Genomic DNA, 27,830 nt, shown 5'->3' with positions numbered 1-27,830 from the left:
TTACTACATTAAGTTGATTCTATTCATCAGAGAATCCTGAAAAAAGTGTATAATGGTTTCCATAAAAATATAAAGGAGCACAACTGTTTCTTGAACATTTCTTGAACTTCAAATCAGCATATTGGAATGATTTCTGAAAGATCATGTGACACTGAAGACTGGATTATTGGCTGAAAATTTAGCTTTGCCATCTCAGGAATGTCGAAAACAGTTGTTGAAAATATTACCATTTTTAATCAAGTCAGTGCAGACATGAACAAAAAAAAAATACTTTTTTCAAAAACATAAAAATCTCACTGACCTCAAACCTTTGAACAGTAGTGCACATTTTTCTAGTTATGCTCAGTTTTAAAAGGTTTCTTCAGAAATTGTTCTTGATGATTATGATCTCAAAAAATAAAGACCTTTAGTCATGGAAAATTATTGGTCAAAGTTTGGGACCCCCTTGCTCAAGTCTGATGATTGCCTGTCCCCCCTCTACTTGTGTCTGCCTTTAAAATGTGACCAAAATCCAAAAATAATGGCACTAAAACATGCCACAGAAAAAAAATGTGGTGTGTCAGGATGTTTTTAAAGTATTTACTCTCTGTCCATCTGTCATCACTAGTCATCTAATTATAGACAAGAATGTAATGAACCCAGCCACCTGCGATGTTTTAAAGCCAGTTGGCTGATGGCACTGCACTGTAAATATTAATGTTGTGTGGAAAAATTGTCATCCTTCTGTTCAAGGGAAAAGATGGTCAGTCATGTATGGCGTAGGCATAGCTCTTTATTTACAGAAACAGGCTTGTTATGGAGACTAATATCAAGCTTGATTGATGTCTATTATTTTGGGGAGTCTAGAATGAAATGCAATTTTATAAGAGTTATACTACATTTAATAAATATGAATTTAATGTGTTGTTTATTTACACACTTATCCAGTGCTATATTAGGCATTTCTTTTCTATCTTTCGAATAATTTGGACCTTATGTTGCCATGGCTACATATCAGCAGTTAACATGCTATCCTCCCCATTATTACCTTCATATTCAGTCATATTTACTTTGTAAGCAAAGATAGAAAATGTTTGTAGCTTGTGTTGATGGTGATATGACATGTTCTGTCTGTTTGTTTTTCTTCCTAAGATTATCCTGCTATGACATAATTAATGTAAATTAACCTAATCACACCTGTAACTTCACTGAGTAAAAATCATTCAAATAAGCAATCTCGTATTATTTTTTAATTATCTATATTGCTAAAGAAGGTGTAGCTTGATCTCTGAGACAACACTGGATCTCAGAGGCTCTGGTTTCTCCAGGTTCAATCCTCTCACCATAAAACATTTTTTTCATGCTGTATTTCAGGATGTTTGCATAGTGTGTTCAAATTATATGGGCCTGAAAGTGCTGTGAGGATCAGATGCAATAAAAGTGCACTGAGCTCAAGCTACTGCAATTTCTGATTTGGTGTCCTGGATGACTTGGAAACAGAATATACGGTGTGAAATAAAGAGAGACCTGTTTTATCCATCAGGAATTGATTGGAGAGTAAAATGGGCTTTTATATTGCCGTTTATTCTTTTATAGACATTACCATTCCTATTTATCTCAATATAAGTTGTTTAGAGGCAGAGAAAGTTTTTCTCTCTCTTGCCAGTGCATTTTATTAATAAAGTCAACAGGGTCAGTTGTAATTTCTTGTTGTCTTAAATTGGTGCTCGCTGAGCTTCTGTCAGTTTTGGCATTGATTCCTTTGCTGTAGTCTTGCTATTGTGTCTAATTCATGTGTGCTATGTTCTGACATTGTTGGCTGGATTGCTTCAGGCTCTGTTTAGATGCCACTGCTGTTCAGCTCCAGTGGGCCGTGTCATGAGAATCACTGAGATTAGAGAGCAGTGAATTGTTTTAAGGAAATGCTCATGTCTCTGAATCAGTCAACAGTGCGACTGGTGAAAACTTTAGATCGTTCTTTCTTCACTTTACAGTAGATACTGTAAGGATCCACCCGCTAGTCCAAACAACGGAATCCAGCGGCCTGGTCGAAGGTTTAATGTGCATTCGGTCTTTTACTTGCGCTTCTGAATTTATCAGGATTTAGTTTCAATTTTGATCTGACTCCAATTCCAAGTGATCATTAAATTGAGACTGTACTTCTAATTCAAATCTGATCACAAATATCGCTTATATATTAATTTAGATATTTGATTATCCTCGACATCCCATACTTTCAATTATCCGTTCACTGGGGACCTAATGTCTCTTTTGAGCCTATAGCGTCGGCCGAAGGCGCCGGTCTCATGATCACAAATTCTCCAGTCCGATGTTAGTCAGAGGATGTAGGTAGACTAATACCTAATTGTCTGCCGCCAACTGCTTGCTTGTGACAAAAAGTGTAGTTTACTTAGTCTTTTCTCGTACAACTTGCCAACATCAGCGATAGACATAAATCTGAGGTCTCCGATGACGTGCCTACTGCTCCGTTCATTCATGAGCCTTCAGTTTGACCTATCCTGGCCGTAAAAGCCTCCTCACAGTCTAATAGTCATAATGATTTCAGGACAGTTCAGAATAAATCAAATATAACAATTTATTATTAGTCAGGTAAACGTGTCATGCCAATTACATAATAAAACAATAAGAAGCGAATTCAAAAATAAGAAAATACATAACATCAGTTATTCAAATATGAATCTAAGAGTAAAATGTTTACCTGAATTCAAGAAGAAAATACATAGTATGGAACATATTAAATACCCTCCACACTACGGGCTGATCTGGCTACAGAATCGCGCTGACTGATTTGCAACTTTCCCTTAAATACTACCAGAACAAAAGGCCCATAAACATTTATTCTCTGCCCCCAAACAGATTAGATCTGTGTGTGGGGGATGAGAAACCTCTCTAGGAGCTGTTCTCGTGCCCCAAATGGTCACACCTGTAGAGCAATGTTTATCAGGTTTTGAAAGGAGACTGCCCCCACAACAGAGGTACAGAATTCACTTAAGTTTCCAGTATTTCCCATAATATAAGTGACTACTGTGAAATTGAGACTACTTTACCAATCGCACAGAGACCTTTAAAATGATACCAAACATGGAGGTGAAAAACAACGGGTTCACAAGATACATGATAGGTATATAGCTATTCTCAATGAACTTTGAGTGAAACTTTTTGGGGGGGAAAGAGAGAGAGGTAGAGACGGCAGGGGGAGAATGGGGTCGTAAATAATCAAGGAGATAAGTTTGGCCAGGGTGGTGTTTGTTCTCTTTGAAGATCTTTTGTTCTCTTTGGAGATCTTTCATTGTCTTTGGAGATATCTTCTCTAGGTTAGTTTCATGGCTTTATTGCATGGCTCTCTTTGGGAGAGTTCCTGAGTTTTGGCCTCAGAATTAATTTTATAAGGAAATAAATTCGCTCCCTACAATACCAACAGAAGACAAAAACACTGCTGGAATGGCCACCAGCACAAAGAATGAATGGATGAACAAATGAGTAATTGAAACATAGTGAATGAAATCCAGGGTTTAATACAAGTTAAGTGCAATGAATAGTCTATTTCACGCCAAAATGAAAATTCTGTCATTTACTCACCCTCAAGTTGTTCCAAAACTTTTCTTTCTTCTGTTGAGTACAAAAGAAGATATTTTGAAGAGCGTTGGTAACCATAAAGTTGCTGGGTTTTTTTTTTTTTTTCCATACTATGAAAGTCAATGGCTAGCAACCGTTTAGTTACAATTCATCTTCTTTTGTGTTCAAAAGAAGAAATTCATTCAGGTTTGGAAACTACTGAAGGTGAGTAAATTGAGAAAATTTGTAATTTTGGGTGAACTATCTCTGTAAAAGCATTTGTGACATAATGGTGTAATAAAAAGGTTAAAAAAAGAGATTATGGTAAGGTATTAAGAATGGAATTGAATGTGGCCGATATTTGGGACATTTAAAAGTTAAAATGTGAAGCTTGTAATTTTATAAAAGCATAATTTGTCTTCAAAACTTTGTATTATTTGAGCTGTAAAGCTGTTTAAATCTTTTTTTTTCTTCTTTTTAGTTGTCACATGATTGTCAAAATGTTGTAAAAGTGTGTGTATATAACTCTACACAAAAAAGGTTAGTAAGCAATTTCTTCACACTAAAATCATGTGCATTTGTCTCGTGTGTATTGCTGAAATGCTTACAAATTGGCTCCATTAGTTTCCATTGCAAGTGCCTCCCTATAACCCAGATTTTTGCTTTTTAAAAGAAAAGGAGGGACAAATCAAAATAGATATTTTGAGGTAATCAACATTATACCACAAGTGCTGTCAGTTCAGCTTAACTTCTGTTGAAGCAGGAATATTCCTTTAAGAGCCCCACATCAAGGGTGTGCATTTCCATAAAGGACGGGATCCAGGTTGTTAAACTGTCTGAGGCTTTTTTCAAAGCCTGACGACCCTGTCATCATATTTCCATTAGGAAACACATCTCACAGCTGCTGTCAAAAGCATCAGCCGTGCGCACTTGGGCTCTCTGCAAAGCTCCGACTCTGCTCTTGACCTTCATGTGATCCAAAAGCAGTTGTACACTGGAGCTTTTTTAACTTTAATTATGAATTACTGGAGAAACCTGCAGCGATCGGCAATCCATTCACCTGGCGATTAACACACAGGCTTTGTTGCGATTATAATGATTTTTTTAAGAGGTGACCTCAGGGTTGTGGATTATCCTGTGGTGTTTTGCAGGGCCTGTGTGCAAATCTTTCCAGCTTAACCAAGACCCATTTGATTGCAAATCATGGAAGCCTGAAACAGAGCTGCGGTTCACATGCACTGTACTACACTATTACATCACTGACTTGCTGAGCATTGATTTCTGCAGTAAGATCAGCCTACTTGGTCCAGGCTACCTGGAAGTTCTTTCAATGCCGTCCAAGACTTGCTACCCCCTTCTGTGTTGTTACTTTTTTTAATCATGAAGCAAAATAAAAGCCTTAAATTATTCAGAAATTCAACATAGAGCCAAAGTATAGAGCATTATCTCATAAGGGGTTTAACATTAATTAGCATAAAAGAATACATTTTGGCATACATGTTTTTTGTGAGTTGGTATTATTGCAGTTTATATGCTAATTTTGCATGTTATTTTACACATTTATGAGAGTGTGAATGAGTTCTGGTGCTATAACCATCATCTAGACGGCTAAATGAATATAATCTCATTTCTCTGTGAAAGAGCGTGACATTGTAGCTGAAATGAATTGGTGAAGCAGCCACGTACAGTGCAAAGAGCAAAATGTAGTGTGGAAATGGCAAAAGCTCTGTTTTTGATGCTTGTCAGCTATACCAAAACTATATAGCATATAGTAACAAAAAATGCATTTTGGGGAAAAAAGTAAAGCGTTTAACAGAAATATTGCCTATTTATCATAGTTTAACTCAATCATTGTCATATGTGTGCAGATTCTTTGAGTATCTCAAATAGTGGTTTAATTAAAAGCACAGCAAATAAGATACATTTTCTGTCTCAAATTTTTTAAATCTGCTCCTATTGTGAATTGATGAAGTAATGCAGTCTCTCACAAACCCTTTGGATGAAAAAAATTAATCTCAGAGTGCATGCATAAATGATCATCCGAGGCCAGAAATGACCTCAAAACCGTACAGAGTTTTATGAGTTTTTAAAGAGAGCAATCCATAAGGTATAGTTTTGGACTGAGCCTCTACCTCAGGGACTTTCGACTGACTATTGAGTTCTTTCAGCCTGCTCTATGCAGGACTTTGAATCCTGCAAACCTTGAACGTCCAGGTGGAGAGTTTGCATTTAGACATCTGCTTCTGACGTACAGAGAACAGAAGTGCTTTTTGATGAGAGATGAGATCAGCAGAGACCAGCTTTCACCTGCATACCTGCTTTTTCATCTGCCAGCTGCATGGCCAGGTGTTTAAAACAGAAGAGCCTCTTAAAGTCATGGAAGTCACTCACAGAAAGCCAGAAGTTTGAAGGTGGGTGTCATTTTTAACTCAAGAGAGAATGCGTAGGTCGATGTGATAGGGAGGTCGATGTCCCTTTAAGAAGAAGAAAAAAAAAAAAGAAAAGAAAATTCTGTCATTTACTCACCCTAATGTTATTCCAAACCTGTATGACGGTGAATAGCTATCAAATGCTGTCAAATATGGGTCAAAATCAATGGTTATTCTTTAATGTTGCATAAATCATTGTAAAATGTTTGGTGCTCGAGAAACATTTCTTCTTATTATCGACGTTGAAGACACTTTATATTTTTGTGGAAACAGTCATAATTTTTTCCAGGATTCATTGATGAATATAAAGGTAAAAAGAACAGCATTTATTTGAAATAAAAGTCTTCTGTAATATTATTAAAGTCTTTACTGTCACTTTTGATTGCATCCTTGCAGACCCTACTGACCTTAAACTTTTGAATAGGACATTTTATTCCAGAATATAGTCAGATTTGAAAGCGCTAACATAATTCCTAAATAGTCTGTTGTTTCAGAAATGTTGACAATGAACACTTTTAAATTATTAGTGTTCTGGATCATCTATTTGAGTTTAATGTTTGTAGTGAATATAATTCTGATACCTAGTCATGTAGCTCCTTTTTAAAATATAGTTACCATAGTAACAGTCTAAGTTAAATTCAGTTAGTTGCCTTATTTAAGTAGAACTTCACACTACAGTCTTGTAGCAATTCATCTTGTGATCATCTGTAGAAAGCATTTTTTTCCCAAGTTTTTGTTTAATTTGGATTTCGTTTGTTGAATTTATTGTTTCTAAAGCTATGAAAGCACTATATACCATAAATAACAGTAAATTGAGACGTTATTGTATTCTTAGAGATAACTATAGCTACACTATACTTCTTTCTGTAGTTTCACTCTGTTTCAACATACACAGTCAACGTGGTGTGGAATAAAGCAGCATTCTCCCACAAGTCTACGTGTTGGAAAGAGTTTATCTATCTGTCTAACTTTGGGAAGAGAGACACCAGAGTGAGGGCAGAATAGTGAAAAGACAGATTCAACAGTGATTACAGCAATTGTGAATGAACTTCTCATCTGCTCAGTGAATCTACAGTAAAATGCTTTCAAAGGAAAATGTGAACCATGCGAACAGGTCAGTGTGTTCACGTTCACGCTCATCTAAATCATCCAGATCAACACATTCAATAAGATCAGCAGTCAGTCTTGTTGCAATAGAGGCATGAGCTAAAGCTGAAGCTGCCCGTACAAGAGCAGCATACGCACAAAGAGAGATTGAAATAAAAGTAAAGAAAGCACAACTTCAAGTAGAAGAGGCTACATTAAGCACTCCAGCAAGAGAAAGAGGCAGAATCAGCCTCAGCTGAAGCTACAGCCTTTGAGGCCATAGTTGATGCAGCTGACATAGAAGAATCATCTGAATATGAATGTAAAAAAATCAGCTCCAATTTCTACTCACTTAAGCGAACTGAGAAATATGTTCATGATCAAAATACATACAAAAGCAGAGATCATCATGCATCATACAAGACCGTCACACCACTGTTTCAGTCAAACGACAGAGAACAGCAAAATGCTCTCCCATCTCAGAGTCTATTCAGTTTTCTCATGAAACACCACAACATGTCAGTTCATTTGGTGAGCCACTCTTTCAGTCACAGGATTCACATGACAGTTCTGAGCCTGTCAGAGCACCTGAAAAAGAAGCGAAGAGCCAAGACACAATAAAGGCCTTTCCACACTGAGCGTGAAAAAGCGAAATGCAGCTCGTTATTTTTTTTTTAACAATAAAGGATGTTTATGACACAAGCAAGTATCGATCAGTCCATTATAAAACATACAAAGAGTGCATGTCTGCCTATTATAGAATCAAAATCCATTTTAGATCACAATCGGAAGTTATGACAAGCACTCAGTGATTTAAAGTGGGTTTTGAGCAAAAATGTAGCTTGATGCTAATTGTAGCCTACCTCTAATTATTTCAGATGTATTCGTGTAAGCATTATGGATATTTTGTGTTTCTGATGAAGAAAAACAAGTTATTTATCTTAATTTAATGCTGTATATTGAGCAGCAGACGATGTAAACCACACAAGATACATACGCGACATGAAGAAAAAATGCATTGTTGGTCGGCGCCACCTATAGCATGCAGGCGTGAATTAGCAGAAGGCGAACATTCGTTTCACGCTCGGTGTGACAGCAACATTCGCGGGCGAATCGCATCACGCTCAGTGTGGAAAGGCCTTAACTCATTATACTCATCCATCTAAATGCTATACCTCAAATGGGTATTACTCACCAAACATGAGAAATGAGCCATATGTTACAAAGCCTGAACACTCAGAGATATTAAATTTAGCCAAGTTCCTGGCACGCAGAGACCTACTCACTGCTGGTCTCATCAAGTTTGATGACAAGCCAGAGAATTACTGGGCATGGAAATCAACTTTCTCAAATGCAATCGAAGACCTTGACTTAAAGCCTTGTGAGGAGCTTGACTTGCTAACTAAGTGGCTTGGTCCAGAATCAGCGGAGCATGCTCGACGAATAAGGTCAGTTCATATTACTCACCCTGCTGTAGGACTCAGCAGGATCTGGGAAAGGCTGGAACAGTGCTATGGGTCAGCTGAAGCGATGGAATCTGCACTCTTAAATAAAATCGACCGCTTTCCCAAACTCTCTAACAGAGAACCTCAATGTCTGAGAGAACTAGCAGGTTTATTGTTAGAGACTGAGTCTGCCAAAGTGGAAAGATACCTACCTGGTTTGTCTTACCTGGACACTGCATGAGGCATCGCCCCTATTCTTGAGAAACTTGCGTTTGCCCTTCAAGAGAAGTGGATGCAACAAGGGTCTAGATAAAAGCAAGAACACAATGTTAGCTTTCCTCCTTTCTCATTCTTTTCAACCTTCATCAGGAATGAGGCACATATGAGAAATGACCCCAGTTTTACAATTACTGTACCAAACACAACACCACCTACAGGACAGAAGTTTTCCTCCAAAGCCAAATGGTTCCCTGTTACTGTGCACAAGACAGAAGTAGACCATGCAATTCCTAAAAGAAAGTCTGTGCTGGCAGTAGAAGACTTCAGCAAACAGTGTCCAATTCACAAGAAACCCCACCCTCTCTACAAATGCAGAGGATTTAGGGAGAAACCGTTAGATGAGCGTAAAGCCTTTCTGAAAGAAAACTTACTGTTTCCGCTGCTGCTCTTCAACATCACACCAAGCAAAGAACTGTACTGCAATGATCCGTTGCTCAGAGTGTGACCGTGAAAAACACACAGCAGCCCTTCATCCTGGTCTAGCACCCTGGTCTAAAGGTGAACATTTCAGCCCTGCCTTACAGCATGGCGGGGAGGATGATGAACACCCTACCACAACTATCGCTACATCCAGCTGCACAAAGGTCTGTGGGAATGGTTTCAGAGGAAGTATATTGCAAAGATCATCCTAATATGAAGCTGAAAGCCTGTGCTATTCTAGACGACCAGAGTAACAAGTCTTTAGCAAAGTCTGCTTTATTGGACAAATTCAGTGTGACTGAAAATGCATCTCCTTTCACAATGAAAACATGTGAAATCTTGGGTCGCAGAGCAAAAGGTTTCATTGTGGAATCCATCTATAACAGTGCTAGCTTCACACTTCTCACACTCATTGAATGTAATGAACTACCTGACAACAGAGCCGAGATTCCTACTCCTGATGCTGCTTGGAACCATACTCATCTCAAATCAATAGCTTGTAAGATACCTTCACTTGACCCTGAGGCAGAGGAGATTCTCCTTCTTGGAAGAGATATCATTGAGGTGCACAAAGTATTGGAACAGCGCAATGGTCCTCCACATGCTCCTTTTGCTCAGAAGTTAGCGATTTTTTTTTTTTGCGCTGTTGTTCACATTGTCATTTAAATGCGACTGCCATCAGTCTCATGTGTGAACCGTATATGGCCCTGAAGTGACCCGCATACGCAGAAGGAGATGTGACATCAGACGCAGCGCATTGTGTTTGCGGAAATAAAAATGGATGCTGCGCGTGTTTAGCAATTTTTAAATTAATGTGCAATCGGAGCCTAAATAACGAAGTGATAAGAAGAGGAATATTAAGAAGGAGGAGAGCATGATTTCCTCCAGCGCAGAATTGTGACGTCTGTCGCATTTCAATGGCGTAAAAATCGCATGAAATGCGACATGGCCGTTCAGACAGAAGTCGCATTGCAAAACATCGGATATGTATCCGATTTAGGACCACATATCAAAGTAGCCTGGGCCTGATTTGAAAAAATCGGATTTGTGCTGTTCAGACTGTCATAAGAAAATCAGATATGGGTCACATTTGGGCAAAAAGTTGGATTTGGGCCACTTTAGCCTGCAGTGTGAAATGAAAGACCATTTTCTAGACTTCATGGCTAAGATCTTTGAAAACAGACATGCTGAACTTGCACCATCTCTCTCAGACAATGAAGAGTGCTGGTACCTTCCAATCTTTGGGGTGTATCATCCACAAAAGCCAGGTCAAATTAGGGTTGTCTTTGACTCTAGCATTCAATATCAAGGAGTGTCTTTGAACAGTGTTCCTCTGACTGGGCCCAACATGAACAACAGCCTACTTGGGGTGTTACTGTGCTTCAGGAAGGAACAAGTTGCCATAACAGCTGACATCCAGCAAATGTTTCATTTCTTTGTAGTCAGAGAAGTCCACCGTAACTTCTTGCATTTCCTCTGGTACAAAAACAACAACCTAGAAAATGAAGTTGTAAAATTCAGAATGCGAGTGCATGTCTTCGGCAACAGTCCCTCACCAGCTGTGACTATGTAGGGACTCAAGATAGCAGCCCTGGAAGGAGAGAAAGACCATGGTTCAGAGGCAAGACAGTTCATTGAAAGGAACTTTTATGTTGATGATGCCCTGATATCCCTTCCTACAGAACAAGAGGCCATCACACTCCTAAGAAATACCCAAGCCATGCTGGCAGTTTCAAATCTTCGCCTACACAAGATACTCAAACAAAGTGGAAGTGATGAGAGCATTTCCTCAAAACAACTTAGCAAAGAACATGAAGGACTTGGACATTGCTGCTGACTTTCCACATATGCAGAGACGTTTAGGAGTTAGCTGGGATGTTTCAAAAGATGTTTTTACCTTTCAGGTGTCAAATGATCAGAAACCGTACACAAGACGTGGAGCCTCATCTACAGTTAACAGCCTATTTGATCCATTTGGAGTTGCAGCACCTGTAATCATTAAAGGAAGATCTTTGCTCAGAGAGCTCACCATGGAGGCATGTGATTGGGATGCTCCTCTGTCAGAACCGATGTTCAAAGAATGGAAATCATGGAGAGACTCTTTGGAAGAACTGGAAAAAATGACCATCTCCAGAGCATACACCTCCGACACTCTCAACAACGCACAGAGAAAAGAAATGTGTGTTTTCAGTGATGCTTCTACCACTGCCATTGCTGCTGTTGCCTATTTAAGGACCACTGATACAGATGGCAAAGTAAACGTTGGTTTCATTTGTGGAAAAGCCAAGCTCGCTCCATGCCCTGAAATTACAATTCCAAGACTTGAGCTATGTGCAGCAGTAGTCGCCGTTGAGATGGCTGAAAATGTCAGATGAGATTGATGTCAAATTTGATTCTGTTATTTTCTACTCGGATAGTAAAGTTGTTCTTGGATACATCCACAATGAATCTAGAAGATTTTATGTGTATGTGAACAACCGACTACAGTGTATAAGAAGATCCACATGCCCAGAGCAATGGAAGTATGTTCCTACTGACCACAACCCTGCTTCAAGATCTATCTTAGCTGAAAACCTAATGAAGAGCACATGGCAAGTCACTTGTTGATCCTGAATCTGATGATGAAATTCGCCCCGACATCAGCGTTTGTGCCTCTAAAGTTGTCTGCCATTAACTTGACACTATGTACTTTGAGAAGTTTTCAGACTGGCAATGCCTTCTACACACTGTTTCAAGACTAAAACACATTGCTCACTCTTTCAGCAAAGACAACAAATCAATGGAATGCAGAGGATGGCACGTCTGTCATAAACTACATTCAGTAGAATATCTACAAAATGCTAAGGAGGTCATAATACGTAGCCTGCAGCAGGAGACCTTTCAGGATGAACTAAAGTGCCTTGAGAGAAAAACAAACATATCTAAGAACAGTCCTCTCTTCAATCTGAGCCCATACATAGATGAGTCAGGCCTACTCAGGATTGGTGGCCGCTTATCCCAGTCAGCCTTTGAGAAAGATAAAGTGAACCCTTTAATCTTACCTGGTCGTAGTCACATTACAACCTTACTTATTCGACAGTATCACTCCCAGGTTCGACATCAAGGACGCCTTTTCACAGAAGGTGCTTTGAGAGCTGCTGGTCTGTGGATAATTGGTGGCAAACGAAGAATTAGTAGCATTACCCATCAGTGCATCACCTACTGCAAATTGAGAGGAAAGATAGAGAAACAAAAAATGGCCGATTTTACCTATAGACCGCCTGAGTACTGATCCCCCTTTCTCTTATGTCAGACTGGATGTTTTTGGACCATGGAAGATCACAGCACAACGAACTAGAAGAGGTGAAGCTAACATCAAACGCTGGGTAGTACTATTCACATGCATGAGCATAAGAGCTATACATATTGAAGTGATTGAATCGTTGGACACATCAAGCTTCATAAATGCTCTACGGAGATTCTTCTCCATTCGAGGGCCAGCTAAACAGATATGATCTGACTGTGGTACAAATTTTGTTGGGGCATGCAAGGAACTGAAAATCAGTACCGAGTACAGACACTACAATACAGGATTTTTTAAGTCATAATGGATGCACTTGGGAGTTTCAACCCACCGCACTCATCGCACATGGGAGGCAGCAATGAAAATTGGTACAGGGTAATTTTTTATTTATTTTATTTCATATTGTCTTTAAATCAGCCAGGTCCACATGGAAGCCCGTTTCTGCCACTGAATAAAAAAATAAATTAAAAAAAGGTAATTGTGAGTTTTTATCTTACAATTCAGATTTTCCTCAGAATTGCGTGACACAAACTTGCAATTCTGACTTTTTGTTCTCAGAATTGTGAGATATAACCTTGCCATTGCGAGTTATAAAGTCCAATTCTGAGTCCAATTTGAATTGCGAGTTTATATCTCACAGTTCTGACTTAATGACTTGGAACTGCATGTTATAAAGTCATAAACTCGCAATTCTGAGAAAAAGTTTAAAAGTGCGACTTTTTATCTCACAATTCTTCATTTTTTTGTTTGCAATTGCAAGTTTATATCTCACAATTCTGACTATTTCTCAGAATTGCAATTTTATTTCTCAGAATTATGAATTTAAATCTCACAATTCTGAGAAAAATTGCGAGATGTAAACTTGCAATTGCAAACAAAAAAATTAAGAATTGTGAGATAAAAAGTTACAATTACCTTTTTTTTTTTTTTTTTTTTTTTTTAATTCTATTTAGTGTCAGTTGCTATGTGACCAAGTATGATATAGCATGTTAAATGTTTACTTCCATCTCATCTGATTATATGAGACAGAATTCACAATATTAGATGTTAATTGGCAAGTTATGTTCATTGCAAAATCTTTTTGCAATTAACTTCTTTATGGGCATCCTTTGACCACATTTCATAACATTATTATCCCACTGTGGGGTTTGAAGCTGTCATAATGCCGCCTCTCAGTATAAGAAATGCTTGTCACGTCAGTATGCGCCTCGGGTAGACATGGTTGAGTGTCATTCATCAGGACCTGGCTGTGGAAAATCAACAGCATCGATTGTTCACATATCTCCTGCAGGGACTGAGCAGATGAGCCACAGGATGCTGCAAAGGTATTATAATCAGGAGCGCTTCCCATGCTGTTATCTATGGCGACACTAACCTGTCTCATGAACTAACTCACGCTGCTTTGCTACACAGCCCGAACTTGATGCATCTCCAAAGTGGCGTGTTTTAATTTCATGGATTTACCTGGCAAGCAAGACAAGCTAGTGCACAAGAAGGTGCTTTTCCACCATCTATTTTGCTTGAGAAATGACCTGCCTCTTAAGTGGCTTCAGTAGAGGTGGAAATCTGTCCTTGTTTTTTTTCTCTTCTCCTCTGTAAGAGTGCCATTCACAGGCTCTGAGACTTGCTGTAATCAAGTTTGAAAGATGGGCTTGATTGAGAAGGGGCTCTTATGGGTGAATCTGATATGTAGCCACCCACATCTGCGGCTGCCTCTCATTCTGATCTCTTGGAGACAGCGAGATAATGCCGTCATCAACATGTTTCCATATAGACAAAATACTATATATATGTATATATTATGTATTGCATAAAATGTATTTAGTTATTGTAATTTTTGTAGTGTTTGTCTCAGTATGCAGTGTTTATTTATTACTCAAGCAAGCCTAATAAAAAGGCTGTAAACAGCGATGTGTTTGACATTTGCAGCAAGCTCAAGGCAACACAGAGTGAGCGTTCTCCGATCAAAGAAATTTGCCCTTTTGGTGCCCATTTTTCTATTAGGAAAGTGACGAGTGAGTGTTGCTTGATCCTAACTTGATGCTTCTCTTTTAAATGTCCCCAATGATAATCTGCAGTGCAGTTGTGTCACAAAGACATTATAACAGGACTACTTGACTTAAAATACTTTGCTGAATTCCAAAGAGACCACATGCACTTTAACAATAAAAGACACATACTGATATTAAAAAGAACTCTTTTTTTTTTTTTCTTTTTTTTTTTTTTTTTTTTTTTTTTTTCAATTTGCGAGGCACTTTGTGATGTTTTTTTTAATTTATTTATTTTTTTTAGCTTTTTCCTTGCTAAAATATATTTCAAATAAATGCTTTACATATGTTGCAAACAGCATTCCTTTAGGAAATATATTTTTTCAATATAGCAAATGGATTCAATTTAAACTTTTAAATCCAATCACAAAATATATTTTGGACAGTATACACTTCAAAGGTTTGGGGTTAAGATGTTTTTTTAAAGTCTTGTATGCTCAATAAGCCTGCAATTATTTTATTAAAATATAGTAAAAGCAATAATATTGTGAAATAATATGGTAATAAAAGAAAAAGAAAAATTATATATATATATATATGAATATGAATATGAATTTATTCCTGTTATGGTAAAGCTGAATTTTCAGCAGCTGTTACTTTACATGATCCTTCAAAAATCATTCTAATATGCTAATGTTCTAATATGATGCTCAAGATGCATTGCAAACAGTTATATTGCTTAAAGTCCGTGTGAACCGGAAGTTGCTGCCCGACTTTATTTCAGTGTAGTGATGTATTTCCAGATGAAACGGAATATTGAATAGGGCGTGGTTTTATTTTTGCGCTCCTCCTCTCTGTCTCTGACTCATAGCAACCTAACGGTTGGAGGGGTGTGTTTAAGGATATTCTGGCCAAGCCGTCAAACTGACATCATCAGAGAAGGAATGCCATTCCAGAGCCGAAGCAAATGTTCCGATTTTGATTAAAGATTACCAAAACAAAAAAAAAATTTTCAGCGGATTAACTTGCACGGATTAATTGTTCAAATCAAGACTAGCAGTGTGTACGGTGGCCGAGAGCTCAACGCGCTGCAACTTCAGAAAACACATGCAAATAAATGTGTTGTGAGCATTAGCAACGCGTGCGTTGTCAAATTGATGAAGTTGTTTTCTTAATTTTCAGGTGTTTTTTTCTATTTGCAGTGCCTTCATTTATTTGGTTGTGTTGAGCATTTGCAGCGCGTGCGTTGTCAAATTGATGAAGTTGTTTTCTTAATTTGCAGGTGTTTTTTCTATTTGCAGCGCGTTGAGCTCTCTCGGCCACTGTACATGTGCGCTAATAAAGTAAATTTTGATTTCATGCGGACTTTAATATTTTTGTGGAAACTGTGACAATTTTTTCAGGATACTTTTAATGACCTCAAAGTGACAGACCCCAAACTTTTGAATGGTAGTGTAAATATATTTTTATATATTATATATTGTATTGTATTTTAAAATGTTTATTAGCAATACATTCTTTCTTTGGTAATTTGTACATACATGAAAAACATATTTTTATGCAGTCTCTGGGAACTGAACTCCTGATTTGGTGTTGCCAGTGCTATGCTCTCCCATTTGAGCCATTTGAGTTTGTATTTCCTTGCCTAATGCTTTATTTTAATATTAACTGCATCAAAACAGTTAATTGTTATTGTTATTGTTATTTTCTTTCACATGTGAAATAATGTGCCAGGGCTTGTCATTTTTCTTTGGAAAATGATGACAGACACTTCCCGAACTGGAGGCTGGTTCACCAGCTTTCCTTGAAGAAGCAAGAGCGCTAATTGCTACATTTAGCACACACTGCGGTGGCCTCTGAGGGGGACGGTACTGTGATAACCTAATAAGAACTCGGCACAGTGTTTTGACAGAATATGACATATGTAAGTGCTCTTTGGGTTGGTACCAACTCAAGGGCCCATCTTAAAAAGAGCTCTCTAGTGAGTGCTGCTGATTGTACTGAAATAGAATGACAAACCAGCATGAAGCCGAGTGAAGAGCGTCTCTCAAAAAGATAAGGCATGACATCCGTTAACTTCATTTAATGGCATTCACTCTCATTAAGGATAGATACATGGCTTCATTATGATGACGAGTGCAAATTTGCTCAAAATTAAGCCCTTTTCCTCTGGGATAGTCCTGCTGGCTTTTGTAACAGACCATTTATCCTACTTTAAGCGAAAAGGATGATTTGACAAAATTAGAAAATGCATGTTTTGTTAGGTTAAATATTAGATTAGCGTATTAGATATCAATTAGATTTTAGACTAAAGAATGTGCTTTGTGTTTCACTTGTATTCAAAGCTGAATTTTCAGCAGCCATTACTCCAGTTTTCAGTGTCACATGATCCTTCAGAAATCGTTTTAATATGCTGATATGGTGCTTATCAAAGTTAGAAACTGTTGTGCTGCTTAATTAATACATTTTTCTTTTTTGTGTTTTAAATGTAAAAATGCTTTCTGCATGAATGGCCCCTAAACATAGGCGCTTGGGCCCTAGTGGTCAAGTCGCACTGTATATGGGGCCATAATCCAGGCCTACTTTTCCCATGATTCCTTACTGAAACTTAAGAATTTTGTTGGGCAGGCACTGGTGTCATTTTTTGTCCTCTAAACACTATGTAGTATTTTATCTGTATTGATTTGAGTATTAAGCAGACGCTCTGCTTTGGCTTACCCTGTCGCTGCTGGCTTTAGAGGTGGACTTCCTGTCTGGCAGTGCTGTCTGTCTACAGCCAGGATCTCTCTTGGGACTCAAGCCAACACTCATCGGCCCATTTAGAATAGTTTGCGCCATAGACTCGTGTTTTAGCCACTAGATAGAGAGCATTAAACGAAGTGAAGTGCTTTCATGGGTAGAGAGGGGAAATTAGTCTCACGTGGTAATGGATTGGATGACTAGAGTGTTTTTTGGGATAATGAGGGCGGGTCCTCATGTAGCACAGCTGTATGTTTTGTTCGACATGTGCCTTCTCTTTATACTCGAATTGAAGTGGCTTTGCTTTATTTTAGCTGCATCGTGTTGTCATGGGCTCACAAGGGTCGGGGGCTGGCTTTGATTGTTTATATATAGCTACTGTATGCATTAAATGTCTCCAAAGCAACTGAGATGTCGCCTCCTACACGACACGTGCAAAAAAAGAGCGTCGAGCGCCACAGAGCAGTGATGACAACATGCAATCTCCAAAGCAGAGAAAGCTACCTAATCTCATTACGCTCCCTCTCTCCTGCAAAACCACGAGCTGTTTTCATCAGTGCCGGGATTATTTATAGACTGTAGGTGTGAGCTTGTATATTCCAAAGGCCTCCACCGATGCTTAGACGCCTGCGTAACCAGAGAGGAACGAGAACAGATGTTCCCATCACAAGTGAAAGGTGCATTTCTGTGGCTGTTGAAGATTTTGGGAATATAAATAGAAATGGAATAAATAAATTTGGCCAATGCTTTGCGTGCAAGTACTTAGTAATGTGTGCAGCAGGAGACGTAGGTGTGTGTTTACACCTATCATGATTGACAGTTTGGTTAGAATGTGATACTACACAACACATGGAGAAAGCTGTAAAATAACCAGATCTAGTCTAATAGTGTAAATGAATGGTGTAAATAAAAATAAGCATTGTGCTTTCATACTGACAGTGTGAAACAGCTGATTTCTGGTTTACTACGTTGAGTGTTAAGATTTTTGTGAAAGGAAGTCTCGTATGCTTACCAAGGCTGCATTTATTTGATCAAAAATACAGTAAAAACACTAATATTTTGAAAATAGTATAAGAGTTTATATTTTAATACATTTCTGGAGTAATGGCTGTTGAAAATACAGTTTTGCCATTACAAGAATGAAATCAATTAATACAATCAATACAAAACAGTCATTTTAAATTGTAATAATATTTCACAGTATTTCTGTTTTACTGTATTTTGATCATTGCATTTTCTGCTGAATTCTGCGCACGACATACAGCAAAAATAGATTCAGTGTCAACTCCACTTGCAGCTACGCTTCTGCTGTGCTGCTTTTGTGGGCTGTGTTAATTCTGTATCCTGTCAATATGGGTCCTGAAATAAAAGTGAAACAGGCCTAGACTGTAGATGTGAGTCAGCCAAACTAACTAGACATACTCTCTTTCTTCCCTCTTCCTGTAGATTGAGGACATCATCACACGCCTCCAAGATGAAACTGAAGGTGTGCCTGTCAGAACGGTCAAGAGCTTCCTGTCCAAGATTCCCAGCGTTGTTACAGGTATACTGGCAGGAGTGGGAAAGTTTGGGTTTAAACTGGTGTGTGATTTGATAGAACAGTACAGTACAGTTTAATTGTAGCAGTTGAGCTGTACACATTTTTTTAACAATTTCTTAGCAATATTTTCTATACCTTCAGTAAAATAATCAATATATAAGGGCTAATGTACAGTCAGCTAATGTAAATAAACAAATACATTCACATGAAATATTGATTTTAAATAATTAAATAATTTAATTTGCTTACTTAAATTAGAAAATCATCAGTATAGCAACAAGATGAACACTGCTAAGTTTGTTTGTTTGATTGCTTGCTTGCTTGTATGTATTTGTTTATGAAATTCAAGTTATTTATTCTATTGGCTAGTAATATTTGGCTTTCGCTTTTCAGCCTGTTTATTTTCTCTTATCAGAATTATTATTAGCAGTCAGACATGATTAATTTATTCTGTAAGCAAAAGTGTTTCATAATAGGTTCACAATAGTCTTCATCTGATTTTAATAAATATATATTTCAAAAGCATTATTCATTACAGTTGGTGTAAAACTTTTTTAATGAGGAAAAAGTTACTGAGTGCACCTTTCAAACAGCAGTTTTCTTATTTATCTAAGTTAATGATGCTTTTAAAAATATGTTGTTAAAAATTGATATCACTGTCAGTGCTGATAAAATATGTACAGGGGGTTGTGCTTAGTTGCCAGGGCATTTCATAGATCAGAGGGAGGAATTTTTTATTCATTTTTTTTTTTTAAATCGGTGACAGATCAGGAGCCATACGCCCCTGTGGTCGATCCTACTAACCACTTTAACTTTCACAGATTCCTTTAGTGTGTGATAATGAATGCTGGAAGAACAGTTATTTGTCCTTATAAACCCTCAAAGAGAATAAACTTTAAGATATGGCTTGATTTGCACACATCGCTAAACACAATTACTACAGTGAGCAGCTCTAAATGGATGCCTGCAGGCCCACATCCGGATAACTAATAGCTGATTTGGAACTAAAGCGTTGATGTTGTACATGATTGAGATGGTGTTAATGTAGATTTAGCTTGAATGATCTGACACGCATTGAATTTTAAACCATAACGTGTCTTGACACACGTGATGATTTTGATCTTTATCAAGGCTTTGAGAATTTATGCATACATTTGCATGTGAAAATAAGGTGATATGTTTCCCTGTTTTAAACGTCAGGTTCTGACATTGTTCAGTGGATGATGAAGAACCTCAACATAGATGATCCTGGTAGGTGTTGATATGAAGAAAGATACACATCTTATTGATGATTGCAAATCGTTTGTGAAAGCAAATGCATTATTTTCTGTTTTTACAGCGGAGGCCATACACATCGGCAGCCTGATCGCCTCCCAAGGCTACATATTCCCTATCTCTGATCATGTTCTCACCCTCAAGGATGATGGGACGTTATACCGCTTTCAGGTGTGCTTATCCATCTACCAACACGTGGATTGTATCCTGGCAGCTGTGGTTTCCAGGATGTGATCCTGTTTCACTTCAGCACTGCCGAGATTCTGAATCTACTGTGCAAATCACACCTAAGACACACTATGAAGAAGCTCCACTGACCTTTACACCTACTGAACAAATAGGACCGTGTTTGATCAGTGCAGCTGCCTTTATTAAGCACTTCTCTATATAGGCAGCACATTACTGAGATTTATTTAACATACTATAAATACATAACCTGAAAGAAATTATTACTTTTATTCAGCAAGGATGCATTGTGCATTAAATGGATCAAAAGTGACAGCAGTGTCCGATTTTATTTTTTTATTTTTTTATTTAAAAATTCTGTTCTTTTAATCTTAAAAAATAAAAAAAGTATCACCATTTATACATTTATGTATACTATATTTTTGAACAATTAAATGCAGCCATGGTGAGACTTTAAAAAATATTTTAAAACTTTTGAACAGTTGTATTATGTTTGTCTATTGCTTGACGCTAATCTGCAGTGATTGGTCCAATTAGTCGATTTCATTTAAAGCAGTGCAGTGCTGCTTTGTGTACAGCGTTACTGCAAAGCCACTAGAAGGCAAGCCTGCAACCATTAGCCGAAAACGCGTAACGGCTAAAGCTAACACTTCCGGTCTGGCAGTACGTGGGAAAGGAGACCAGAGGCCGTTTTTTTTTAATGGATGTCAATGGAGAAGAGGCTTCACTATGCTGAATAAACAGCTTTTTTAGAGGAAACGGCTTATCATTTAATGAATCAACAGCCTATCTGCTAATCTTCAACATGTTTTACACTAAACAATACTTTTGGAATGAACAATTTTTTGAGTTTACCACGAAAAAAATGCAATTTTATAAGAGAAGTCACTGACTTTTTGCGACAAGTGGGATTCAGCTTACGGCACTTCTCATTGGCTGCATCCGAAAACTTAGGCAGCTGACTTGCTGCCTCGCTGCCTTATGAGGCAATGACTTTGCAGGCAGCGTTTTTGCACGAAGGCATCTCACGAAACTGATTTCGGACAGGCTTCTGAGGCAGCGTAACGGTTTAATGATCTACAACAAAATAGAAAGAGTTTTGGTGATAACTAAACGAATATTTAATTACTGTAATACTAATTTCTCGCTAGAAATACATGGTGTTACGCTTTCTCCAATAAGTAATACAGACCCTCTCATCTCCCTATAGTAAGAACATCTCTGGTTACCGGGGAAACAGCTATTTTTAACGCTCCAAAAGTGGCACCTAGTGGCAACAAGTAGGCGGGCAATATGCTAATGTTTCATGTTGACGTCAAAATGAAACTGCTTAAGATTCGTTTTAAAAAGGACTCGTTTCAATGATTCAGAGTCGACTCTTTCTTTTGAGAGACAATAACTTTATACACGGTGCTCTTTCAGATTTAAAACTTTGCAGGATGTTTTCATTCTCTTAGAGCTGTGTTGCACACTGCATGAAAGGTAATTTTCAAAAATCCATAATAGGGGCACTTTAAGATCTGAGGTGTTAATAAGTATTTCCTCCAGAAAAAGGGGGATACTTATCTGATAAAGGCTGATCCTTAATTTTTCAGTGATTTAGATGATTAGTGAGGAGATGGCCAAGGGCACATCTTCCTTTGAGCGTCGTTAGCTCATGTAACTCTTATGTTTCACAGGAGAAACACTGCTGGGTAAAGCTGTGAAAAGCTCTGTCATTTCATTTGGAAATGATTGCAACATTGAACAGATTCTCTTCAGCCAAAGATTTCTATAATACCTGGAGAAAGCTATCAATTTGCATTCCCATTCATCTCAATGGCAGTCGCTCAGCTGGAGCTTGACAGCTTGATTCGAAATCTGCCATCTTTACTCATAGGCACTCAATTACACTGATCCACCATATTTACCATGTCAATCTGGAATTTGTCTTTAAAGAGACAAAAAAAAAAATCAGTCACATGCAAAGCATTTACTAAAATACAATTAAATGTTGGTGCAGGTGTAATGATTATGCATCAATACTCAATTACAGTACTGAAGTATCTTGTTAAATTAATATATTCTCAATATCAACCAACACACCAACTGTAATTTATCCAGAGTTTTAGCCGAATTCTCGGATAATGGCATTAGGCTATCTTTCCAATAAGCTTGATACAGTATCAATAAGCCAATGAATGAATCTGAGTTTCTTTTGTACGCTCATTAATTACTCAGGAGAGAATTAGTGTTTCTGTTTCTCTGGAGTATGGCTCAGCTCATTGCCTGACGATAATGATCTCAATGCACCATCATTTGCTTTGTGCTGCCTGTAGTCTTTTAGACTGGCTCCACAAAGGCGAGGGAGTTAGTTCAGTTGTTACAAATGTTGTTAATAGCTTTCATAACATGAATATCTTCATATAATAACTGCACGGAAAAAGAATCACAATTGCAGCTTCAGCTTTGGCTAGTAAACAGATGGCAGACATTCTTTCAGACTCACTTGATTTTAAATAGAGTAGTTACTTTATATTAGGTGGCCTTAAGTACTATGATTTAAATGAAACAATACGCTTACTGTGTACATACATGTTTTGATATTGTTCTTATATTTAAAAAAATAACTACTTGTAATACATCTGTAATTACATTCATAGTTACACTGTTGACCCATCCCTTACACCTTGACCTACCCTTAAACCTACCCATACCACCAAACCTGTCCCTAACCTTACCCATACCTCAATAGAAGCAAACGTGTTTTGCAATAAATAAGAACACAATAAGTACATTGTACTTATTTTTGGATCTAAGTACACCTAATATTATGTGTGACCTCTGCTTTTAGTGACAACATTGCTTACTTTCAAATATTTGGTTACACTTTATTTTAAGGTGTCCTTGTTACAGTGTAATTATACATTTAAGTACGGAGTAAAATTAATTAACACCATGTTCTTACTATAGGGTTAGGATTAGGGTTTGGCTTAGGTTTACTTGCATGTAATTATGCATAATTTATTGTTATTATAATAGTAAGTATATGTAACGTGTAACAAGGACACCTTAAAATAAAGTATTACCAAATATTTTTATTAACTCAAACTGGGAATGTTGAAGCTGTATATTAAGTCAATTAACCATTATTCATTTTGGGATTCCAGTATATATATATACTTATAATATATATATAATTATAATTATCATTATCGTTATTATTAATATGCACCAATATTACAATTCTAGCCAAAGCAATGAGCCAATAAGTATTTTCGTGTTCATTTAATATAGACTTTGTCTAAACAAGGGGGAAAAACACAAAAAAAACTAACAAGTAAATTCAGGCATCATTTTTATAGTATAAAAAAGGAATTTCATTGTGAGATTACAGATTAGATTTAACAGTGTTATTAAATTATTTGTGTTTTTACAGATTTATTTAAAGTCAGTGTTAGATGACATCAAAGGAAATCTCAATGTAAAAATATGAGAAATGAGCAGTGCAATTGAGTGTATTTTGGCTAGAGTAAGATTTTGTTCACACTCCAAAGTCTGCCTATTCAATTTTACAATTTTGCTCATCTACAAAAGAGTAATCATTTCTCTCTTTCCCACCCAGGCTCCATACTTTTGGCCCTCTAATTGCTGGGAGCCAGAGAACACAGACTACGGTAAGAGAAGGACCCTCCTGGGCATGGTCACAGTGACGTAAGAGCACACATAGCTTTACCGCAGATGTTGTTCAGAGAGCTAATACAACTCATAAGGTCCCAGAGACGCTGGATACCCAGTGTTCAGCCCACAGTCTGCTTTCCCAGGATTATTACAGCTCTGTTTGACAGCCGAACAGTCAGGGAGAACTGCCGAGCATTAGTAGGTGTATGAGAATGTGTTGACTGTGGGCAGATGTTCACTGATGGTCAATAGTGACTCATTCTCAGTTCCTACTGTCTGTAAACTGGCCAAGCAGAGATGATAGATGCAGAGGAAAATACTAAATCCAATCAAGGGCTTACACTGGATGTGTGTGTGTGTGTGTGTGTGTAGGGGTGGGATTATACATGACGGTTGATAAGGCCAAGTTTCTTATGGCCTCTTGTCTGTTTCTCTCTTCTCTGCCTGTCTCTTTCTCTCTCTGTTGCCTGTCACAGCCATCTATCTGTGCAAACGGACCATGCAGAACAAGACCCGGCTGGAGCTGGCGGACTATGAGGCGGTAAGTGACCCACTGCGATGACAGCCGACAGAGAAAATGGAAGTGTTTTGCTGGCAAAAGCATCTCAGTTTGGATTCTCACAGCTATTGACAGATGTTATTTTATACCTGAAAATACCAATTATGAGCCCTTGTCATTGAGAATTAAAGGTGAAGTGTGTCATTTATTTCTCCTGTCCTTGCTTAATGTGCAGAGGTAACGATAAGTAGGTCATTTGTAGATTGATTCCCTCAAAGAGCGTAAACTCTGTGCCTCTGTGGAGCTTTTGACATTGTTTTTGATTTTTTGATTTTTTTTTTTTTTTTTTTTTTTAAGTGGCTTGAACAAGGACCTCTGTAATGCCTGCTTCAGTCTTTGCTAATGGATGCTCATTTCTGAACTTTTTGTTGTTGTTGAAATGGCATTATGACATGCAGATTGACTGAAGTGACTATTCTGAGCTGTGATGCCAAAGTCAGCATGCTTTATGCTTTTCAAAAATATTTGTCTCAATTATACTATAAAGAAAAAAAAGTTGATATACTATTTATAATGTATATTTATATAAAAGAAAGAAAACAAATAAGAAATATAAAAATATATACATTTTTATGCATTTTATATGCAAAATTCTATATAAAATTTTAAGTTGGTTAGATTTTGAAATGTTTTGAGGTCTTTTTTTGCTCATCAAGGCTGCAATCATTTAATTAAAATTACAGTTAAAACCATAATATTATGAAATATCATTACAATGTAAAATAACTGCTTCCTGTTTTTAATATGTTTTAAAATGTCATTTATTCCTGTGATGGCAAAGCTGAATTTTCAGCAAACGTTACTCTGGTCTTTAGTGTCACATGATCCTTCAGAAATCATTCTGATATTTGATTGACTGATTTAGTTGTCTATTATCAATGTTGAAAATAATAATTTTGTGGAAACTTTGATAAATGTTTTTAAGGATTATTTAATGAATGAAAAGTTCAAATGAACAGCATTTATTATAAATAAATAGATTTGTAACATTAAAATATAATATATAAATGTGTAAAATAAAATATAATTTCTTATTAATTATTTGTAGTAGTTTCTTTAAAAAAACAATAAAAATACTGTTTGTACCATTTCTTCTCATATATATGGCAGAAATACTAATAGTAATAGAGTTGTAGTATGCTTTTCCAAATTCAGCCCTGAATATTTAGATGACTTACTACATTTGTCAAAATAGCAGGCTATAACACAGCTTTCCTTACATATGGATGAACCGAAAGTGAAATGTTGTCTTTCCTTCTTTCTTTCTTTCACTTACTCATTTATCTCATTCAGGAGAATCTAGCGAGACTACAGAGGGCTTTTGCAAGGAAGTGGGAGTTCATCTTCATGCAGGCTGAGGCACAGGTCAAGTAAGTGCTGTTGTCAGGACAACTATGCAAACACTTGCTCTCACTCATACCTGCTCTCTTCTGTGTTGAAGACACATCTACCCTTTGTTTTCAGCCCACACACATTCACACAAAGACATACTGTATATACACAAGCCCTCATTATGTTGTAACATCATAATATTGCTGAAGTGCAGTTGTTAGTGGCGAGACGTATTAGCATGTGTGTTTGATTTGGAGTGGTCCTCATTGATTGAAGCAGTCTCTCGCTCTTCAAACACCAGCTGAAGAGCCTCATCTGATGGCCGAGGGCTGCAAACACAAGTCAACCCTGCTGTGATTTTTGATCATCAGTCTGTCGCTATCATCACACAGTCCGCAGTACCCTTTTCATGACGCAAACCCCAATTTTGGGGAGAGCAAGAACAGAAGAGAAAGAGAGACGAATGAAAGAGTCTCAGGGCTCAAAACCAGGATCAGTGAGAGATAGAGAGAGTGATGCAGCAAATGTCAGTTACGTAAGAGTGAAGTGGCAGGAATGGAAATGAATTAGCTCTGCTCGCAGGCAGGTTGCAACTTTGATGAGCACAAGGGCTTCGCTCGTTGTATGTTTTAACGTGCGAGTGTGTGGATTGGGAAGGTTTCCTGCTCTTTGTTTAATATTAATATCTTGCAGCTTTGTGTTTTCTTTGACTTTGTAGGATCGACAGGAAAAAAGACAAAACGGAGAGAAAGATTCTGGATAGTCAAGAGAGAGCCTTCTGGGATGTTCACCGTCCTGTGGTGTGTGAGGGGTGGATGCAGTGTGGGACGGGTTTCTGTGTTTCACACTGTAAAAATGAAATACTTAAAACACCATTGGGGTTCCTCAGATTACCACTTTGGAAAATCTCAAGGCTCTTTTTAAAAAGGCCAGTTCTTGCTAATTGGAACCCAGAAGTTCCTTCAAACTCTAAAGACTTGTGAAGGTTCCTAGTAACTAAAATTAAACTCTTTTGGTCACATTTAAAATGCATACCAGAGTTCCTTAAGAACATAACAGGATACTTAAAGGGATAATTCACCCAAAAATGAAAATTCTGTGATTTAATTACTCACCCTCACGTCGTTTCAAACCCATAAGACCTTTGGAACACAAAGTAAGACAAGAAAGCTAAGAGCTTTCTGACCCTGCATAGAAAGCAACGGAACTGACACGTTCAAGGCCCAGAAAGGTTAAAATAGTCCATGTGACATCAGTGGTTCAATAGTAATTTTATGAAACTATGAGAATACCTTGCGTGCACAAAGAAAACAAAAATAACTTTATTTTAATAACGCAGTGCATTCACAAGTGTCCCACAAGAAATGTTTTGAGAAATCAATGGTGACGAAAAACAGTTTGGTAACTAACATTATTCAAAGGATCTTCTCTCATGTTTCACAGAAGAAAGTAAGTCGTACAAGTATGGAACGTGAGGAATGATGACAGAATTTAAATTTACTGGGTGAACTTATCCCTTCATCTCTTTTTCATTTTAGCTGTTCCGATAGCTTATACTAATGAATAGAACCCCATTGTAACGTGTTACCAGATATTTAAGTGTGATTAATCTCAGTTTTTCATAGTTAGCAGATCTGTTAACACATTCAGTTTCTTTTTAAGGAAAGAAAATGAAACAATATGTATAATTATTGGATTCTGCAATTTGTGTGAATCAAGATTGTAATGAAAAATGTATCATCGATTTTTATATGGTTGATTTAAATGTGATTGTGTCAGCCTGGGTGTGTCAACACCACAGAGATGGACATCAGGAAGTGCCGCCGCCTGAAGAATCCTCAAAGGGTGAAAAAGGTGCTTATGCTTTTAGTATTTGTGTGTGTGCTGTATGAGACAGATTGCATTGTGACCCGTCTCTGTCTCTTGTGTCTGTCTCTGTCTTGCAGTCAGTGTATGGGGTAGTGGATGACACACAGACTCAGAGTCCTGTACACACACCCTCCCAGCCGAGCAGCAAGGACACCAGAGAGGACGTAGAGAAAGAGGTGTGTGCG

The 27,830-nt window shown here is 37.6% G+C and overlaps 1 protein-coding gene across 3 annotated transcripts in view; it reads left to right on the top strand.

Annotated features, from left to right (window-relative positions):
- rgs6 (regulator of G protein signaling 6) overlaps positions 1-27,830 on the top strand; it is a 68,508-nt gene that overhangs the window by 29,699 nt on the left and 10,979 nt on the right. For all 3 annotated transcript variants that reach the window (XM_058754912.1, XM_058754910.1, XM_058754911.1), the window contains exons 3-11: positions 18,671-18,767; positions 19,965-20,015; positions 20,104-20,210; positions 23,830-23,881; positions 24,362-24,426; positions 25,738-25,814; positions 26,495-26,576; positions 27,556-27,630; positions 27,723-27,821. In XM_058754912.1, coding sequence (XP_058610895.1) covers positions 18,671-18,767; positions 19,965-20,015; positions 20,104-20,210; positions 23,830-23,881; positions 24,362-24,426; positions 25,738-25,814; positions 26,495-26,576; positions 27,556-27,630; positions 27,723-27,821 — 705 coding nt within the window. The remainder of the gene's footprint in view (positions 1-18,670; positions 18,768-19,964; positions 20,016-20,103; positions 20,211-23,829; positions 23,882-24,361; positions 24,427-25,737; positions 25,815-26,494; positions 26,577-27,555; positions 27,631-27,722; positions 27,822-27,830) is intronic.

The sequence above is a fragment of the Onychostoma macrolepis genome, chromosome 20 (genome assembly GCF_012432095.1).
Source record: "Onychostoma macrolepis isolate SWU-2019 chromosome 20, ASM1243209v1, whole genome shotgun sequence".
Lineage (NCBI taxonomy): Eukaryota > Metazoa > Chordata > Actinopteri > Cypriniformes > Cyprinidae > Onychostoma > Onychostoma macrolepis.
Note: the sequence above shows the minus strand (reverse complement) of the source record. Positions and strands in the feature narration are given on the sequence as shown.